Source organism: Hemiscyllium ocellatum, chromosome 9 (genome assembly GCF_020745735.1).
Source record: "Hemiscyllium ocellatum isolate sHemOce1 chromosome 9, sHemOce1.pat.X.cur, whole genome shotgun sequence".
Taxonomy (NCBI): Eukaryota; Metazoa; Chordata; class Chondrichthyes; order Orectolobiformes; family Hemiscylliidae; genus Hemiscyllium; species Hemiscyllium ocellatum.
Window position 1 is genome coordinate 73,305,492 of NC_083409.1, and position 21,244 is coordinate 73,326,735.

Consider the following 21,244-nt stretch of genomic DNA (forward strand, 5'->3'; position numbering starts at 1 on the left):
CCACCTGCCAGCACCCGGCCCATATCCCTCCAAACCCTTCCTATTCATATACCCATCCAAATGCCTTTTAAATGTTGCAATTGTACCAGCCTCCACCACTTCCTCTGGCAGCTCATTCCATACACGTACCACCCTCTGCATGAAAAAGTTGCCCCTTCAGGTTTCTTTTATATCTTTCCCCTCTCACCCTAAACCTATGCCCTCTAGTTCTGGACTCCCCGATCCCAGAGAAAAGACTTTATCTATTTATCCTATCCATGCCCCTCATAATTTTGTAAACGTCTATAAGGTCACCCCTCAGCTCCGACGCTCCAGGAAAAACAGTCCCAGCCTGTTCAGCCTCTCCCTATAGCTTAAATCCTCCAACCCTGGCAACATGCTTGTAAATCTTTTTTGAACCCTTTCAGGTTTCACAACACCTTTCCGATAAGAAGGAGATCAGAATTGCACACAATATTCCAAGAGCGGCCGAACCAATGTCCTGTACAAACACATGACCTTCCAACTTCTGTACTTAATACTCTGACCAATAAAGGAAAGCATACCAAACGCCTTTGTCACTATCCTATCTACCTGCGACTCCACTTTCAAGGAGCAATGAACCTGCACTCCAAGGTCTCTTTGTTCAGCAACACTCCCTAGGACCTTACCGTTAAGCGTATAAGTCCTGCTAAGATTTGCTTTCCCAAAATGCAGCACCTCGCATTTATCTGAATTAAATTCCATCTGCCACTTCTCAGCCCACTGGCCCACCTGGTCCAGATCCTGTTGTAATCTGAGGTAACCCTCTTCGTTGTCCACTACACCTCCAATTTTGGTGTCATCTGCAAACTCTCTCTCTCATGCATGTACACACACAAAAAAGTCAATGGGGTGAATTTGTATTTGCAAAATTATATTTGTAGATACATTCTATTCTGCTCAAAAATGCACAATCTGCATACAGTCAACATATGTAATGTTTTGTAAATTCCATTTTGGAAATAGAACCAGTGTGACTCAAGATTGGGATACAGACAGACTCTGACCTCACACCTTTAATGCATTGTCTGAGCTGAGTCAAGGTGTAAACCTTTTGTTATAAAACCTTAAGTTATCTCGAGAAGGTGACTTAAAAGTAGTCCTGAAATTTACATGTTAATGAACAGAAACCTGCAACCCATTCTAAAGAATTTAACAATCCAGATTTGTTCAATCTATCATTTCAATTGCATGATATTGTAATCTTTTGCAATAAATTCTGTGTCTTATAGATTATAAGTGTTTTATACTCCACAACCACCTGATGAAGGAGCAGCATTCTGAAAGCTACTGCTTCCAAATCAACCTGCTGGACGATAACCTAGTGTTCAGTGATTTTTAACTTTGTCCACCCCAATCCGACACTGGCGACTGCACATCATGGCTATCTTTCTAAGGATCTTTGGTGAAATTCTGCAGTAGATCGTGTAGATACTACACAATGCTGTTGCTGATGGAGGGAGTGGATATTGGTGAATGTTGTACCAGCCAAGCTGGTTGCTTTGTCCTGGATGCTGTCAAGCTTCTTGAGTGTTTTTGGAGCTACTCTCATGCAGGCATGTAGGGAATATTCCATCAACATTTTGTCTTGTGTCTTATAGATAGTGGACAGGCTTCCAGCAGTCAAGAGGTGAGTTACTTGCTGCAGTATTTCTAGCCTCTGATTTGCTGTTGTAGCCACTGTATTTATATGGCAATCCAGTTGAGTTTCTGGTCAATGGTAACCCCCAGGATATTGATAGGAAGGGATTCAGTAATGCTTATGCCATGGGATGTCAAAGATCAGTAGATAGATTATCTCTTACTGGAGATGGTCATTGCCTGGCATTTGTGTGGCATAACTGTTATTTGTCACTTGTCAGTCCAAAACATTCCTGAAGAAGGGCTTATGCAAAGATTCCTGAAGAAGGGCTTATGCCCGAAAAGTCGATTCTCCTGCTCCTCGGAACCACACTTTTCAACTCTGGTCTCCAGCATCTGCAGTCCTCACTTTCTCCTACTTGTCAGTCCAAGCTTAGATTTTGTCCAGATATCGTTATATTTGAATGTGGACTGCTTTAGCATCTGAGGAGTAGCAAATGGCGCTGAACATTGTGCAGTTATTGGTGAACATACCTGATTCCGACCTTACAATAGAGGGAAGGTCATTGATGAAGCAGCTAAAGATGGTTGGGTCGAGAACATCATCCTGATGAACTACTGCAGAGATGTTCTGGAGCTGACCTGAATGGCCTCCAACAGCCACAATCAACTTCCTATGTGCCAATTATGTCTCCAACCAGCTATCAACCGCCTGTTGATTCCCAGTGTTTATTTTTGCTTGGGATCCTTTTTGCCACACTTGGTCAAATGCTGTCACTCTCATCTCACTAGAATTCAACTCTTTTGTCCATGTCTAATCAAGGTAATGAGTCAGGAGCTGACTGGCCCCAGCTGAACCCAAACTGGTCATCACTGAGTGGGTTATTGCCTAGTAGGTGATGCTTTATAGCACTTTTGATGAAACTTGACAATCAACAGTTGAGTAATGGAGCAGTAATTGGCCGGCTTGGAATTGGCTTCTTGTAAACAGGGCAAACCTGGGAGATTTTTCACATTGTTCGGCAGATGCCAATGTTGTAGCTTGGGCTAGGGATGTGACAAGTTCTGGATCACCAGTCTTCAGTACTGTTGCGGAGACAAAGCAAGAAAAGGGCAACTGGGGACGGACAAAAAACGCCAACCAGCCAGCGACGCCCACAATCCCACACGTAAGGCATGTATCGGTCTACTTAAGTGTTGTCAACTCTGTGCGACCTTTACAGACGAGACTAGCTGCATCGGCCAAAATAAAATGTCATAGTGGGATTTTTGAACCCACTGCTGTTTCACTTTCACCCATTACCAGTCACACTCCAGTGACCCCTGTTTTGCGATGACAACACACGGTCCAACCGTCTCTCCCCAGGCCACTGCGCATGTGCGAGCGCGGCCGGTCTCGTCACGTGCGGGGTGACGCACTGGGCGTTCGCGTCCTGCCTCCCGACCTCCATCTCTTTCCATAGCCGCCATCTTGCTCACCGCGTGTTTCCTTTGGGTCCGGGCAAACATAATAAGGTTTGTGAGTGGGGCAGGGAAAGTTTTCTAACAGTGTAAGTCGTCGGGACAGTCGACTCTCTGATCAGGTCGGGGTGAAATTTGCATCTGAGTGAGTTAAGCATTGATGGGGGAGTGGTTCGTATGGTTGGAACAATGTTTTGAAAAAGACTAATTGGCATCTGGGTTTTTAGAAGCGGGCTGTTTGTGCTAATTTAGTGGCTGGTTGTTGTTCAGAGGCCAGGAGGACGTTAGGCCGCATCCCGACTTCTGTTGTGGAGGGGAAAGTGTATTAGTCTTGCGTCTGATCGGAGAAAAATGGTCGTTTTCTGAGACTCGAGTTTTATATTGCTGTTGTCGGTTACATTCGGGAGGGACTCTGCGTGAGTGTAGTTGAAGTTTTCAATCAGCCATCCATTTGTTCTTGGTGTTTGGGACGTGCTAGTGAAGTGAAGCAGGGTTATGATGTATAAATGTAAGAATTCATAGAAGATTAATTTTGAGTGTTCAGGTGTTTGAGTTATTTGATAACTTTAAAATTTCGAGCAGAAACATGGATTTGAATTTACGGGGATAGATACAATTTCAAACCTGCAAATAAATTTCGATGTAAATATTGATAATTTGAACTCATCTTTTTTTTCTCTCTTCCTCAGAGTAAACGCTATGAATCAGGAAAAGTTAGCTAAACTGCAGGCTCAGGTCCGGATAGGAGGAAAGGTGAGGTTTCTGTTCAAGTAAGATTACTGAATACAGTGGATGTTGCTTATGGTCTATTTTTTTTTAGCTGAGGGTTGCATTTCAATAATGCCTTTCATGACCTTAGAATGTCTCTGCTTTTGCAGGCAATGAGGTACTTTAAAAATGCAGTTTCTCATTGCAGTAAAGTAATATGGTACTTTGCCTGTACCTGTGCCTTACATTATTGTAAGGTAGACAAGTAGGAGGCTGTAAGAATACAGGCAATATCAGGAGATGGCGAAGTCAATGTTTCTAAGTGTAACCAAGTGTATTTTTGTGGCCAGCAAGTTTAAGTCTGTGCAAAGATTAAGTAGACAGCCTGTATCTGGTGAAAACAGATGTCATGAATACATTATAGACCTGGCTGAGATTGGCTTTTATTTTGGAACCTTCCTGTAAATTGTCAGCATTCAGAAAAACTAGGTGCAGGGTTAAGCAATTCAGTCCCTCCAGCCTACTTCACCATTTACTACAATCATGGCTGATCCTGACAGTCTTGGCTGCTCCCATAACCCTTCAATGCATCACTAATTCAGAATCTATCTCTTTGTTAAGTTTGTTTGTTGTCCTGGCATCCACTAACTGGGGGAGTGAATTCTGAATTTTGAAATCTGAGCTTTTGGAATTCCGCAGATTGACAATCCTTTGAGTGAAGTAGTTCCTCATCTTTTTAAAATCTGTCATCCCTTAGTATTAAGTATGACGTCTCATTCTAGGTTGCCCACAAGGGGAAACGTTTGCACTACTTCTACTTTGTCAACTCTCTTTCGCATCCTACATCCTTCAATTAGATCTCCCTCATCCTTCAAAACTCTAGTGAGTATAGGCCTAAACTGCTTGTCTCTCTTCATAAGTCAAGCCTTTCATCTCTGGAATTAATGTAATGAATGTTCTCCTAATTGCTTCCAATGCATTTATATCTCTCCTCAAGTACAGGGACCAAAACTGTACACAGTATTCCAGATACAGTCTCACCTTGTACTATTGCAACAGCTATTCCTTACAATATTCCATTCCATAAGTAAAAGAAGCCAAATTTTTATTTCTTCATTGTAGCTCACTTTACCATGCATTTTCATATCATCTGCAAATCTGGCTACAGTGCATACTATATTGATGATATAGATGCAAAGGTAGATTGTAAATAGTCGGGGCCTGAGTCCGAACCCTGAAGCCCCCCACTAGTTGCAGCTTGCCAACCATAAAAAGCCCCATTTATCCTGAATCTTGGCTTTCTGCTGGTCAATTCTCTGACTGAGCTAACCTATTAGTCCTAACCTAGTGTGATCTTTCCTTGTGCTTAAACCTTTTGTACTGCACCATATCAAGTTCAGATGGAGTGTGACTTCAAAGGAAACCTTAGTATCAAATGTGTCCATAGTCTCTTTAATCAATAGGTTGTGGGTTTGAGGCACATTTGACCTGACACTACAATGAAGAACTGAGGAAGTGCTGAACTCCTTTCTATAAGCATAATCCTTTCGATGGGATGCTAAACTGAGAGTGCTTGCTTGTTTCAGGTGATGTTCAAGATTCTATGACAGTATTTTATGGAGAAGATGTCCGTTCCCTCTCAACCAACAACATTAAACTGGGGAAAGAACTTATTTTTCATTGCTTTTCTCAGTGGTTGCTACACATACTCATTGAATGCTTTAGTTAAAAAACAGTTCATTGTATGTGATCAACTTTGGCAAGTTTGAGAGAATTTTAAAGAATAAAATCACCCAATAAAATGAGCTGGTTATCTTAAGTATAGACAGAAAAAGCATTATGGAAACATGTATACTTCATGGACTACAGAAGTTTAAGATGATTTTTGGTAAATCTGGACAGATAGCAAATGCTAGCCTTAAAAGTTACACCCAAAGTCTTTCAATTACACCAAATTTTGTTTTAACTGGTGCTTTATGAATTGGCATTCTTGATAAACCAGCAAAAACTATATAACCTCAAATGCCAGAAGTTTACTGTCTTATCAAAATCTGCAATATCCAAGTCGTAAGTTGAGGGTGCATGAGAAGATTCTCTGCTGGTAGATTTTATTTAAGGCAAAGTAGCATTATCATTTTTGAATATATATGCCATATATAAAATATAACAGTGATGAGTAAACCCCTGTGTTTTGATTTTATTGCTTAGTATGTTTTTATACTGATTACGTGGACCCCTTGATCAACCAGTACACTGCTAGTTAATAAAAAAGTTTACTTTAATTATAAACAATAGCTGAATTGAAGGAAAATATTTACGTTGCTGATTTCAATAGTAGGATTCTACAATGATAAATAATTTCCTAGGTTGGTTTGATTAATAGTTTCAAAGTTTGACCTGTAATTACAAAGTCTTTACATATTCATTATTTTCTTTGTTACATTGTGCTAATTTGAAAGAAGTTATTTCTTTTTTCTTTAAATACAATTATCTCCACTCCAATCTCATCTTAAACACAGACAAACTCGTGTTGGAATTTTATTCTGACTTTAGGAATAAGCCACATTGCATGGGCAACTTGAACAGAGATTTGTCCTTCATTTGACAGGTACCTTGACGTATGAGGTCAGTGCTGTGAAATAGTGCAATTATGTTTTATTCTCAATGAACAAATAAAATGTCTATTTTACAGTGGAAAGGAGATTAAATGAGCAATACAATCTGATCTTCTGATACCTTTCACAGTTAGCTTACTAAAATCCTATTTTGAGTATTTACAAAAGAACCTCAGTTATCCAAGGCACATTGGCGGTGAGTATTTCGTTCAGATAATCGAATGCCAGATAACAGTTTCGTCAAAATCGGGACCTTGCGATCTTGCCGCATAATCTGAAATTCGGATAATCGAGGTTCCTCTAATTTCAAGGTTTTTCAAGAGTCCAAGAAGAATCATACAGGGATGGTTGTCAAAAAGACCTGTCTTCACATCTGCATTTTGATCCTGATGGCATTTTGGGTAAATGTGAGTGGGCAGCTTGAAGGAATTTATTCTTCATTTGGCAGGAGCCTTGCCACATGAGTGATCAGTGTTGTTCTCTCATGTGAATATTTACTGTTCCACACCTGGATATTGTGATATAGAATTATCTGAGGTTTCTAGTCCTGATTTGTAATCCGTGGAAAATGCTGAGAATTGAGCGTTCCTTTGCCTTGGCTTTGATTCCATGCAGTCGAACTGTTTGTTGGTTCAGGCAGAAAGATTAGCTATGTGTGCAGCTGACTGATCAGTGCTAGGATTCGTATTTCAGCCTTGGGCTATTGTGTGAGGAACAAGAGGCACTATGTGTCTTACAAGTGTAATACTGCTAATGTATGATCACATTATGAAGCTCTTTCAGAAAGTTAACTTGACAGATTTCAAGGTAGTTAACTGATTTTTGGAGTAAGATTTCTGATCAGAAGGGTTTGGTCATAGGTAGAAATATTTTTTCTCAATTATGTTTACTTTAACTCCAACTCCATTTCTTTTATACTAAAAGGAATTTTATTTTACTGTACACTTTAGGAGCTTGTAATAACAATATAAATTCATGGGGATTTCAAATATGTGCTGTTCACAACTAAATTTAATGTAATCTCCATGAATTTTTGCAGGTTAACTTCTTTAGTAGGCTTCTCCCTCTTTGTTAAATTAGTGTCTTACAGCATTGCAGATGAGATAAAAGGAGTCAAGTCTGCACTCTGGTTCTTTGTTGCTGTGTCTATAAAACATCAAAAACATAGAAGATAGGAACAGAAATAGGCCATTCAGCCTTTCAAGTCTGCTTCGCCATTCATTATGATCACAGCTGATCACCCAACTCAATAGCCTTTTCCCACTTTTCCTGTATCCTTTGATTCCTTTCACCCCACTTTATCGTACTCTATAGGCTCACCCGTCTCTGGGTAAAGACATTTCTCTTCATCTCACTCCCAAATGGTCTATCCCACATCCCTAGAGTTTGACCCCGGTTCTTGTTCGCCTTGTTATCCTTCCTGCATCTACCTTCTTGTCCTGTTTGAATTTTGTATGTTTCTATGAGATCTCCGCCTCATGCTTCTGAACTCCAAATGAATATAATCCTAACCCATTCAATCTTTCCTCATGTCTGTCCTGCCATCCCAGGACTCAGTCTGCTAAACCTTTGCTGCATTCCCTCTATCAGCCCACAATGTTCCAGGTGTGGTCTCATTAAGTCTCTAATTACAGCAAGACATCCTTGGTCCTGTATACACATTCACTTGCTATGAAAGCTAACATTCAATGCTAACATACAATCTCCTGCAGCTGCATGCTTACTTTCAGTGTCTTGTGTACGAGGTCAAGTTGCACATTCCCCTTTCTCAAATAATAGGCATTTAGATATTCTACCGACCTGTTTTTGCTCCCAAAGTGGCTAACCTTATATTTATCAATATTAGACTGCATTTACATCGAAACTGTGCTGATGAAAGGGTATGTTAAAATTGTTATATTCCAGTTTTAGGAATAATTTGCAAATATTGAAATACAGCTCTGTTTCTAAATGAATTATGATCATTTAAAAATGAACCCAAAGAACTTTTGCAGTGTTATTGTTAAATCCTTTACCAACTTTCAGTTTGCAGTATTGCTAATTATTAATTTATGCATTTTACATGTAATGCATTTAGATCCCTCATATTAGTTTTGTTTCAGGGGACAGTTCTTTAGCTTTCATAATCCAGGCATGAGCTTTTGTGCATGGATGGATGAAACCTCCCTTCATTTCACTGCTCAGTGAAATTTTATAATAGCTTTAAATCGACAGACCAAGGTTGTTAATACATGAAAGTAGATTAATAGCCTAATATTGTGGACTGTGGCTATTTATCTGTCTGTCTTTAGTCGTTTAGTTTGAGGAAAAAAATGCATGTTTTAGTTTGGTTATAGCCGCAATGGGAAATGCCTCTTGAGTTTAGCCTGTTAAACTCAACAAAATTGTTACTAACAGAACAATTTCTTTTAAAGTAAACCATGTCTTGTTCATTTGTAACTTACCACTCTATTTTTGTGTTCATGTAGTGTATTGTCTAAACTTTGCAATAGTGTATAAGCTGTTTGTGTTGTTGCACAGGTAAATTATATTTGAAAATGAATGTTTTGTGCTAATATCGTTAATGGGATTCTACAGAAATATCTCTCATGTTGGTTTCATGATCAGTTTCAAGTTTAATCTGTAATAACAGAGGAAGCCTTTTCGATTCTTTTTACTTTTGACTAGTTTCTAGTAATTGGCTATGCAGGTTTACTTTGCAATCAAATTTTTTTTCAGGGTACAGCTCGCAGAAAGAAGAAGGTAGTACACAGAACAGCTACAGCTGATGATAAAAAATTGCAAAGCTCTCTGAAGAAACTGGCAGTTAATAATATTGCTGGAATTGAGGAGGTACCTTCCTTCTGTGCATTTTTACTAAATTATTTGATCACTTACTCTATTGTAAACATTTCTGCACATCTTTTCAGATCTATTTGTGACTTAGATTTGCTAATAGAAACAGTTTTCAATTTTAGTCTATTGTGAGAGACATGATCCTATTTTAGTTACGTTTCTACATTTTTGCTTCCCAGCATCACAGTGGATAAGTGCAATTACATTGGGCACTTTTTTGCCTTCTGAATTTCTTTTGAAAGTTGTAGTCTGGCTCTTATTTAAACTTTTAAATACAGATTGGTGCAATAGTGTTGCACAGTTCATTCTCTTGCTTTGCTAAGTAGACTGTTAATCAGAGCAGTACAAATACAAATTGATCAGTGCTATGATTCCTAATCCTAATATTTGTGCAATAAGTGCAATTGAAAAATATAGACCTGTTGATATTAGATGCAAGTAACATTTTTTGTTATATTATGATGCCTAACATGAACCCTTATTATCTGATCTTGAGCATGACCAGTTAGTCTGGATGATGGAGGCAGCTGGCATTGAACTAGACAACCAACTGGGTCTTTGTTTTAGGAATGAAAATTTAAACAGCCATGTTCATGAGCTAATTCCCCTGAGAAACCCATTTGAATTTGCTGTTAAACAGTATATTGAAAATATTTTATATTCGGACGAATGACACACCTAATGTATATTTTTAATTTGTGCCAAACAGGTGAATATGATTAAGGATGATGGTCAGGTCATTCACTTCAATAATCCTAAAGTGCAGGCTTCATTATCTGCCAATACTTTTGCTATTACCGGCCATGCTGAGACAAAACAGATCACAGAAATGCTTCCGGGCATCCTGAGCCAGCTTGGAGCTGACAGTCTAACAAGTCTTAGAAAGTTAGCTGAACAGTTGCCTCGGCAAGGTATGAATAAGATCTTTTGCATAATTGTACTTGTGTTGTTACATTCTGCATTTAAAAATTTGATCTTAGTCCTGTTTCGTAGCATGACATGTGCAGTGGGTTTTCTAAGCCACGAAAGTAGTACAAGTATCTTCCGTGGGAATATATATTTGTATTGCTTATGTAGATCAATTTTAGCACATATGTGGAACAAGCAAATGATTCAATTTACAACCTGCTGCACTGCCAATAAATAAAGAATATCAACTGGGTCACAGTGGATTACAAGACGAAGATTTATTGGAATTAATTTTAGGTAACATCAATAGTATGTTGAAAAGAAATACATTGCACTTATATAACTCTTTTTGCAAACTAATAATGTCCCGAAGTGTTTTACAACCAATTAAATACGAAGTGCAGTCATTGTTAGAAGATGATAAATGTGGCAGCTAATCTGCATGGAGCAAAGTCCCAAAAATTGAGTAAAATAATCTGTGTTAAAAAGGTTGGTCATGAAATAAATACTGACAGTGGCTCTGGGGAGAAGCAAAAGTAAGGACTGCAAGTGCTGCAAATCAGTCTAGATTAGAGTGGTGCTGGAAAAGCACAACAGGCCAGGCAGAGCAACTCCTCTGTAAGTTAGCGCAATGGCATTTTTTGCATCCATCTAGGAAGGCAGGCAAAACATCAAATTACTATCTCATTTAAAAAACAATGCCTTCAATATGTCATTATAGTGCTGGAGTGTCAGCTTAAACAGTCATGCCTCAACTTGAATGTAATTTTTATTCGGAGAAGAATGCAGATAGAATTTTGTTTAAAATAAAAATACAGGTAATTATAATTAATTGGAGTATTACTCTATTAAGCGTTGTTTTTAAAGTGCAAAGAAGAATAAATTGAGATATAATGTAGGCGATCAAAGAAAACGCAGGTACAATGGACCAGTAATAATCGGCGACATTAAACCTAAACCCTAAGATGGATCAGTGTAAAAATTATGTATCTAGCACAATGGTGAGGTTGTGTGGAGGATCCAAGATTGTTTCCTACAAGTAGTACAGCACTGAATTGTGATTTGGGAAATTAAGTTGTGTAAGTAGCTAACTTAGGGAAATAGCACCCAGTTACATTTTCATAAAGTACGTACAACAAGAGTTAATGTTCTTTTAATACAAGAACATTTTGGAAAATTGCAGATCTGCAACTTTTTCACGCTGAGGGTGGTACATGTATGGAATGAGCTGCCAGAGGATGTGGTGGAGGCTGGTACAATTGCAACATTTAAGAGGCATTTGGATGGGTATATGAATAGGAAGGGTTTGGAGAGCCGGGTGTTGGCAAGTGGGACTAGATTGGGTTGGGATATCTGGTCGACATGGACAGGTTGGACCGAAGGATCTGTTTCCATGCTGTACATTTCTATGACTCTCTGACTCTACAGCTAATAAATCAAGCAAACTTCATAAAATACAGATTTTAAACAAAAAAAAAGCAATAAGAAAGACAAGATTGCGTGAGTTGAGCGAATAGGATAACTATGGATAAGATGGAATTTTGTATTGTGGGAGATATCCTTGTCACCAAGCTTGTTGACTTATTTTTGAGGGACTAGTGTTCCAATGCAAAGTCGTGTACCGGTGCTTCAAGAAATTACACACACAAGGCTTAGTTAAGCTCATTGTACTTGGTAAATGTTCAGTTATTTTTTAAAAGGCTAAGAGTTATTTACAGGTATTTGTTTGAGGAAGTCCATCGAGTTGGGGGTAAAACTATAAATATTATCAAAGAATATAACAGAAGACCACATATCTAAACTGTTAAAGGATAGATTTAGGATGAATTCTGGGAAGTTCTTCATACACTGCAATCAACATGCCTGTTGGTTCTTGGTTAGTGATGTGGAAATGAGAGCATAGTAAATTGTATGGCTGTGTGAATTGTACTACTAAAATTTCAATAACCAAGAAACTTCATCAAAATCCTACATTTACTTTATAATAATATATAACAATCTTAAGTGGGAAACCAACAACTGCAAAATCCAGATCGGAATCAAGTAAATCCACATGCTGTTTACAATCTACCTGACAGTGGCTATTCACCTCATCAAAGTTCAGCTACCCTCTGATCTGGGCATTACATTACCACCCAGGTGAAAGCCATTTTAGTCTTAGTCAATTCCATGCCAAAATTAAACTGACCACGATAAATAATGATTTACAATTTGTGTATTGCAGCAGTGTTCCTGTCCACTTTCAATTTCTTCAATTCTCTATACAAAAAACTCAGCCTGTCTTTGAATGTTAATAAAACAAAATTAATGTCACCAGTAGACAAATGTTCCACTTCTCATGAAGGAGGGATTCTAGAACATGGAGTCATACAGCACAGAAACAGATCCTTCAGTTCAACTTGTCCATGCCAACCAGGTTTCCCAAAATAAACTAGTCCCATCTGCCTGCATTTGGCCCATATCACTCTAAACTTTTCCAATTCACATACCTGTCCATATGTCTTTTAAATGTTGTAACTCAACCTGCATCTACCACTTCTTTTGCAGCTCATTCTATACATGCAACACCCTAGTTATGAAAAAAGTTGCCCTCAGAAGTTGCTAACATTTAGATAATTTGAGACCAATACGATTAGAACACCTTGAAAGCTACCTCTTTCAGAAGCCTGGGATTGAGAATGAGAGGGTGCAGATTTAAAGTAGTTTCTCGCAGTACAATGACTAGAATTTATTTCTGAATTATCATCACCAAAACTGAATGTCTAGTCATTTATGTCATTGATGTTTGTGAAATCTTTTTGGATACTAGTCAGTTGCCACACTTGCCTAACTACTAGAGCAACTGCAGCTGAAGAGTATTGCATTGATAATAAAAGATATGGGATGACCCAAATTTGTGCAACAGGAATGTAATTCAATTTCTTTATTTACTTGCTATCCCAAGGAATCTCTGTACCTGCTCCATGATATTCGGAAAATTGCAATAGTAGGCCATCCAACTGAATATAACTGCTTCCTAGTCAACAAAATAATAGTTGATCCTCTAGCTCAACTCCATGCTGATAAAGTAAGGGATTCAAAAATAGGCAATACTTGAAATGTGGAATTTATGATAGAGATTACATTTATCAGCAAAGTCTTGTTTTTAAAAAAAAAAGCAGGATTCCACGCTAAATACAAATGGGCAAAATGGTGGAGATGTTCACAACTTGCCTAATTAGAATTGAGTACAGTCAGCTCTAATATAAAGCGATTATTCCCTAGTCATGTGATCTTGCATTATAAGTAAATCATGCAATAGCTACACCGTTTAAACTAATGGGGCCAGATTCGCGGTATAGCCAACTCAGGTAAGGAAAATACGCTTTCTACAAATAATAGTCAAAATTCTTCCATTGCTTTAAAGCCAATTCATGTTGAGAAAAACATGTTAAGGCAGAACTGACTGTAGGTGACTCAGTTGGACCTGCTCTGCCTTTCAACAAGGTCAAGGTTGATCTCATCTTGTGTCAGCTGCACTTGCCTACCTGCTTCCTCCATTACCATCAACTCCCTTGTCAATGAAAAGAAAATGCCTAACTCAGTCTTAAATATATTTCAATGACTCAAGCTCTATTGCTTGCCAGGAACAAAAACCAAACCCCGAGGAGTTAATCCTACCAGCACCCATGCCCCCAAACCAGTCATCATCTCCATCTTAAATACCAGTGGAGCAGGTACAGAAATTTCTTGGCATAATAAGGATGAACCCTGAGTTAAAGAAGACTGCAAAAGCTTGGGAATTTTTAATTGAAGTATTCTCTTTGAGGAGAATGTTAGGAGATGTAATCTAGATGTTCTAAATTATGAAGGCTTGCTTGAAATAAAGTGAACTGAGTTCATTCATTGAAGTTGCCACATACATTCATGTGAAAATTATTCTTATGGAAATATTGACCCCATGATTGGTCTAAAAATCACCAATTTCAGGGATCAAAGCCCAAAAACTCCAGAAGCAAAGTTGATGCCATCTAATTTTATTATCAGGGTATAATTACATTAATGAACACATTGCCTAGAAAATGGTGAAAACTTTTGTTTTAATGTTCATATGTTTGGTTATTATTAATGTTCAGATTGTGAATAATTAATGTAAGTTCTTCGATCTTTATTACTTTCTTCTGTTGCAACCAGTTGTAATGGTTTTCGCTTCAGTCAAGCATGCATGTAAATTCCTCTAATGTTACCCATGTAAAAGTCAACTCTAACTTTCAGTCTAAACATTACACCCAAAAATTCAATTTTTGCATGTGTACCAAAGTGTTAAGCATTTTAATAAAAAAAAATGCACATTTTAATTACATGCAGTGTTCTACCCTTTTAAAAGAAAGCCGTGGAGGTTAAATCCACATTGAGTTTTATATGAAAACTGCATAAGTATTTAAGGATTACATATAAAGATACTACGTGTTTAGCTTTGTACTGAGTAAGATTAATTTCACTAAAAACCTTCTTTCTATACTGTGCAGTTCAGCACAGTGAATTTAGTGGGATCTAGTTGTTTATATTAGTACATAGAATGATTTTAAAGGAAGGGAAAAAAACCTGGATTGATTATATCTCATCACGAGCTAGGACTTCTCAAGTGCTTCAAAGCCAGTGAAATGCATTTGAAGCATAGTTGATTTTATTACGTGGAAAATACAGTGGCCAATTTGTACACCGTACACTTCTGCAATCAAAATGTGATAACAATTCAGGTAATCCATTTTCGTAATGTTGATTTGTGGTGGAAGAACTTGACCTGATACCAGAGAAAGCTTTTCTTCAAAATATGAATTGCCTTGTGTAAATATATTTGGGGTATACAGATCTGTTGCCACCTTATTTGTTGGCCTTATTTTCTCTCTTGAACTTGTGCATGACCGTTTTAATTTAAAGTTGTCACAATCTGTATAGAATTTAAATCATTTTGAGTCATGAAATGTTTTAATAGTGATATTTTCCTGGATGTGGTATATATCTCTAAGTAAGTTTGAAGGAATATGGAAATATGGTGTTATGTTTCATCAAGGCAATTGGAGCTCTACATGTTAGCATTTTGTAAATGTATGATTGGGAAATGTAGGTTTTTGGTAACAATCTAAAGCATTTATTTTCTGTTTAACCTAGTTTTGGATAATAAAACGCCCAAACCTGAAGACATCGATGAAGAAGATGATGACGTCCCAGGTAGAGTGATGATTAGAGTGATAATCTTCCAAGGGTTTAGATCAGAGTGGTACTAGAAAAGCACAGCAGGTCAGGCAGCATCCAAGGAGCAGGAAAATCCATGTTTCGAGCAAAAGCCCTTCAGGATAATCCTTCCAAACTGATTCTTAGTTATTTTGTAGCACTGTCGAGTCTTTCCATCACTTTGAGGATTGATAGTATACTGACAGGGTGGTGATTGACTGTTACATTTGTCCTGTTTAATTTTTTTAATGGATAGGATATACCTGGCAATTTTCAACTTTGCTGGCTCTATATCAGTGTGAAAGCTTGATTACAGGCATAGTTAACACTGGAGCACAGACATAGTTCCAGGGCTCAAATCTTCAGTACTTTTGGTGGCACATTCCCAGGGTCCATAGAGTTTGCACTATTCAGGGCTGTCAGCTGTTTCTTTGATATTATGTGGAGATAATTGGATTGGCTGAAGACTGTCATATATGATGCTGGGAACCTCACACGGAGGTTTAGAAATATCATTCACTTCTGGCACTTCTGACTGCAGATTGTTGCACATCCTTCACCTTTGTCTTCTGTGCTGTGCTCCTCTGTCTTTGAGGACAGGGATACTTCTGAAGTTGGTTGTTTAGCTGTCCACTATTATTCGTGACTGAATGAATGTGGCAGAATTGCACAGCTTAAATTTGATCCCTTGGTTATAGGATCACTTTGCTCTCTGTCACATGCTGCTTGCATTATTTGGAATGCAATTATTGTAAAGAGACCAAAATTGCGCATACTACTCCAGGTATGGTCTTACAAATGCTATGTACAATTACAACAAGACATCTGTGCTCCTGTATTCAAATCACCTCACTGCACACCAACTATTGAAAATGTCTTGATTGGTCATCTGGTATTTTATGTTCAACGATAAAAGTTTTCATTTTCCAATCTCCTCATCATTGAAATCCTATGTAGACAGAAAGCTACGGTGAACGTTGGGAAATGTCAAATCTCCACCAAAATCCGACCACAGATCTCTTTGGGAAATTTTCTAAGATTGACCTCATTTTCCAGAACCTGCTTGGCACAGATATACCTGTCCTCAGTCGTATTGGTAACAGTGACCACCACACAGTCTTTGTGAACGTGAAGTCCTGTCATCATACTGTGTGGCACTGATCCTGTGCTTAAATGGGGTAGAAACATAGAGATGTACAGCACGAAAACAGACCCTTTGGTCCAACTCATCCTAAATTAACGTAGTCAGTCCCATTTGCTAGCACTTGGTCCATATCCCTCTAAACCGTTCCTGTTCATATACCGGTCCAGATGTCTTTTAAATGTTGCAATTGTACCAGCCTCCACCACTTCCTCTGGCAGCTCATTCCATGCACTCACCAGCCCCTGCATGAAAAGGTTGCCCCTTAGGACCCTTTTAAGTCTTTCCTCTCTCACCACTAGTTCTGGACTCACGCAACCCAGGGAAAAGAACAGGTCTATATACCCCATCCATGCCCCTCATGATTTTATAAAGCTCTATAATGTCACTCCTCAGCTGTCGAACTTCAGGGAAAATAGCCCCAACCTATTTAGTCCCTCCCTATAGGTCAAATTCTGCAACCCTGGCAACATCCTTGTAAATCTTTTCTGAACCCTTTCAAGTTTCACAATATAGACTTCATACAGACCAGGCACCTCAAGACTGGGCATCTGTGAGGCTCTGTACTCCCAACACAATCTGCAACCTCATGGCCTTGAATATTCCTCACTCTCCCATGACTTGACGGTAATTGTATCAACCCAAGTTCAATATAGAATGCAGGTGGGCGATGTCAGAAGCAGAATCAGGTATATTTGAAATTTGAGTGTCAGTGTGATGAAAATACAAACAGGACTACTTGCATGCCAAGCAATAAGTGACAGAGCTAAGCAATTTCTCAACTCGTGGATCAGGTGTGTTCTGCAGTCCTGCCACAAATGATTGCAAATTGTTTTGGACATTTAAACAATTTTTTAATGAAGAAGGAAGTGGATTCACGAATATCCCTAACCCCCCCCCCCCAGTGATGGGGGAACCCAAAAAAAACAAGGCTGAAACATTTGCAATAATCTTTGACCAGAAGCACTGAGTTGATGATCTATCTGCTTTCCACCAATGGTGGGAGCTGATGGCCTAGTAGTATTATTGCTGAGCTGATAATCCAAAGATAATTTCCAGGTAGTGGTTCTGGGGATCTGGGTTTGAAACCCCTTATTGCAGATGGCAGAATTTGAATTTGATAAAACAAAACTGGAATTTCGAGTCTAATGATGATGAATCTGTTGGTGGTTCACTAATTTCCTTTAGAGTAGGAAACTGCTGTTTCTACCTGGTCTAGCCAACTGTGACACCCGACCCCAGTGATGTTGTTGGCTCTTGACTTCCCTCGAGGCAATTGGGATGAATACTGGCTACTCAGCGCCACCCACATTGTGTAAACAAGTATTAGGAGAAAAGGATCCAGCATCACAAGGACTAGATTTCAGCAAATTTGATTCACTCCGCATGATATCAAGAAACAACGAGAGAAACATTTGATACTATAATGGCTATGGGCCTGGACAATATTCTGGCAATAGTACAGAAGATCTGTTCCAGAGCTAGCCATGCACCAGCTGTACCAGTTCAGTTACAATACATTGTCATAGAGCTGTACAGCATGGAAACAGACCCTTTGGTCCAACCCGTCCATGCTGACCAGATATCCCAACCCAATCTAGTCCCACCTGCCAGCACCCGGCCCATATCTCTCCAAACCCTTTCTATTCCTATACCCATCCAAATGCCTCTTAAATGTTGTGATTGTACCAGCCTCCACCACATCCTCTGGCAGTTCATTCCATTCACGTACCACGCTCTGTGTGAAAAAGTTGCCCCATAGGTCTCTTTTATACCCTTTTCCTCTCACCGTAAACCTACGCCCTCTAGTTCTGGACTCCCCGACCCTAGGGAAAAGACTTTGTCTATTTATCCTATCCATGCCCCTCATAATTTTGTAAACCTCTATAAGGGCACCCCTCAGCTCCAACGCTCCAGGGAAAACAGCCCCAGCCTGTTCAGCCTCTCCCTGTAGTTCAGATCCTCCAACCCTGGCCACATCCCTGTAAATCTTTTCTGAACCCTTTCAAGTTTCACAACATCTTTCCGATAGGAAGACTAGACATCTTTCTGACAATGTGGGACATCGCCCTAGTATGTCCTGTTCACTAGAGAAAATGACAAATCCAACACATCAAGTTACTGTCTCCTCATTCTACTCTTGATCATCTGTAAAGGCATGGAAGGTGTCATCAATAGTACTATCAAGCAGTACTTGCTTAGGAATAACCTGCTCTCTGACCCTCCGTTTCGGTTCCAGCAACCTTCAAGCTTGATACTATCCAGATCAGACCAACCAGTTTGACAGGCTCCACATTCACTAACTCCTCCTGATGCTAAGTAGCATCAGCATCTACAAGTTGCACTGCAAACATTTGCCAAAGCTCATTCAACAGCACCTTCCATATCTTTAAAAAAAAAACAAGAACCACAGATATATGGGAACATACTATCTGCAAGTCTCTTTAAAAACTATTCACCATCCTAACCTGAAAATATATTGCCAATCACTGGTTCATGAGAGCTCTAGAATTCTTTCTACTTGTATTGAAACTGATGCTAACTGGACTGCAGCTTTTAAAGAAGGTGGCTTACACCACTGTAAAGAGCAACAGGGGATGGGTAATAAATGCTGGTCCAGCTATGACACCCAAATCCAATGAATGAACAGAAAAAGAAATGCAGCAAGTGTTGAGCATAAAATGTGGATCTTCCTCTATGATGTGTCTTCTCTTTTTTTCAGTTTGATAACTTTTATTCTCCTTACGCTGGTCATGTGAGCTTTGAGTATTCTACCTTTCTCTTCAAAGTGCTATGCCTACTTTATACCTAATTATTTATTTGCTGAATGAGCTCATTTGCTTGGTTTTTATTTCATTCTGGAATCATTTTTCTTTATCTATCTTGGGTCCCTTCTTAAATTGATTCTTAGCCAGTTGAACATTTTTACCTTATGCATTTTCTTACTCAGCAAGAATTAAATTTTTTGTTACTGTTTACTGGACTATCTCCTATTGTAGTAAACTCATACCTTATTTCCCAGAACCAAATTCAAAATGAGTTCCTTCCTAGTTGGACAGGCAATGTATTGACTGAGGATACACTCATGCACATCTCATGTCAGAAATGTTTTTCTTCCTCTTTCCTTACTACAGTTCAGCCCAGTCTATACTGGGGTAAATGTTACATAATGCAGGTTTGAAATCTGCTCGTCTATTTCACTTTTACTGTTTAGTGGTTTATAAATAAAGTCAAATAAACTTTCAACAATATAACTTGCCCATGATCTTTCATTAACATCTCATAAATCTGTTCGAGTTAAAACTGCAACAACAACATCCTGTTCAGTACTCGAATGACCCTGCTCTTCATCTTCTGTCTGCCATTCCTGAGTACGTGATAGGTGAAAAGATTAACAACTGCCCTGACAGTCTGATTTTTGAGAAACTGGCTTGAACTGGTGACTTTGTTACGCAAATCTGCAAAAATCTGCCATGCATCCTACTGGAATTGTCCATTGAAAGATTTCAAAAGAGAATATTTCCCTCTTTAGATCTCCATTTTTGTGGTCTGCTCTTACATAACATCCACACTCATTACTGCATTTGAGGCTCTCTTCTGTACCAGACCTCATTTCGTTGCTAGATTTTGTCAACTAATATTGACTATTGAAAGTAGTTGATGGATGGTACAGTGATGAGCTGTAATCAGGAATTTGGAACAAAAAGTCTTCAAATCAATATTTCACCATTCTGCCATTAACCATGAATGTTGCAGTCTGTAGAGCAGTTTGATAATTTTCTATTAGCACATTTAACAATTCATATCTTGACCTGTTAAAGTGGATGAAAAGATTTCATAAGTAAGTAGTACAATAGTTTCATTTTTAAACTTTTTTAAAAACTTGATTTTGCAGACCTTGTTGAAAATTTTGATGAAGCATCAAAGAATGAAGCCAACTAAAAAGCTGCTGGCACACCATAGACTTGGATAAAGACTGTACCAACAAGAAAACTTATTCCAAAGTTTTACTATATTAAAAGTGAAAAATCACAAGTTTGCAAATACAGTGAACTAAGGCATTTTATATTTTAATGATGCTGAATGTTCAGCAACTTTCAATTGGTTGAAATCACTTGTTTGCATTTTGCACTTCGAAAGAGAATCCTTTGGTCTGAAGTTTGTAAGACACTGAGATTTCATTAAAATGCAACCTGAATAGGTTGTAAACACAGTGGTGGACAAGCTGGCGAAGAAGTCTTATTTAAGGTATTCCCTCATGACATGCAAATAAAACAGATTGATTAACTCCTTGTTGTACATTGTGTGACTTTCATTTTAATGTTCATTTTCATTAAATTGGACTGTATGAAAACTAAAGAGGCAAACATTCATTTGTTTTCATTTTATCTGCTGAAGATGGTGTTTTGAACTTCTGTGAAACTCCCAAGTACTTTCTTCCCAGGTGTCAGTGGCTTCCTTCAGCTGAACAGAAGTGACAGAAATGATTGCAAAGCTATTCTGTTACTGTACCATACTTAGCATGTAAAAATGGTTGAAAATGTGCAATGGTTTCCTACTTGGCCTATGCTTATGATATGGCTGTAACAAGGTTGTGAATTGAGACTCTGCCTAAAATTTATAATTCTACCTTTTTTTTTGTTTTTGCACAGAACATAACTAAGGGAAATTCCAATTTGCTATTCTTCACATGAATACAGGGTACTGTTTGATTCCATCATGGAGGGCATGACTGTTGTGCCTAGTTAGTTACTTGTGC

The 21,244-nt window shown here is 38.5% G+C and overlaps 1 protein-coding gene across 3 annotated transcripts; it reads left to right on the plus strand.

Moving 5' to 3' along the window:
- Positions 1-3,014: 3,014 nt before the first annotated feature.
- Positions 3,015-20,773, plus strand: btf3l4 (basic transcription factor 3-like 4). 3 transcript variants are annotated; one of them, XM_060829828.1, is made up of 6 exons: positions 3,015-3,117; positions 3,753-3,816; positions 9,105-9,218; positions 9,931-10,132; positions 15,282-15,341; positions 20,381-20,773. In XM_060829828.1, the coding sequence occupies exons 2-6, from the start codon at positions 3,763-3,765 to the stop codon at positions 20,425-20,427; spliced, it is 477 nt and encodes a 158-aa protein (XP_060685811.1). In that variant the 5' UTR covers positions 3,015-3,117; positions 3,753-3,762; the 3' UTR covers positions 20,428-20,773. The 3 variants fall into 3 exon arrangements, with proteins under 3 accessions (XP_060685811.1, XP_060685812.1, XP_060685813.1); XM_060829829.1 differs by lacking the exon at positions 3,015-3,117 and adding an exon at positions 3,133-3,208; XM_060829830.1 differs by lacking the exon at positions 3,015-3,117 and adding an exon at positions 3,163-3,185.
- Positions 20,774-21,244: the final 471 nt, after the last annotated feature.

Excerpts from the sequence above, each read along its gene's own strand:
- btf3l4 (XM_060829828.1), top strand. The coding sequence starts at position 3,763 with ATGAATCAGGAAAAGTTAGCTAAACTGCAGGCTCAGGTCCGGATAGGA. Across the intron at positions 9,219-9,930 it reads ATATTGCTGGAATTGAGGAG|GTGAATATGATTAAGGATGA; the intron begins GTACCTTCCTTC and ends TGTGCCAAACAG. Across the intron at positions 15,342-20,380 it reads AGAAGATGATGACGTCCCAG|ACCTTGTTGAAAATTTTGAT; the intron begins GTAGAGTGATGA and ends TTGATTTTGCAG.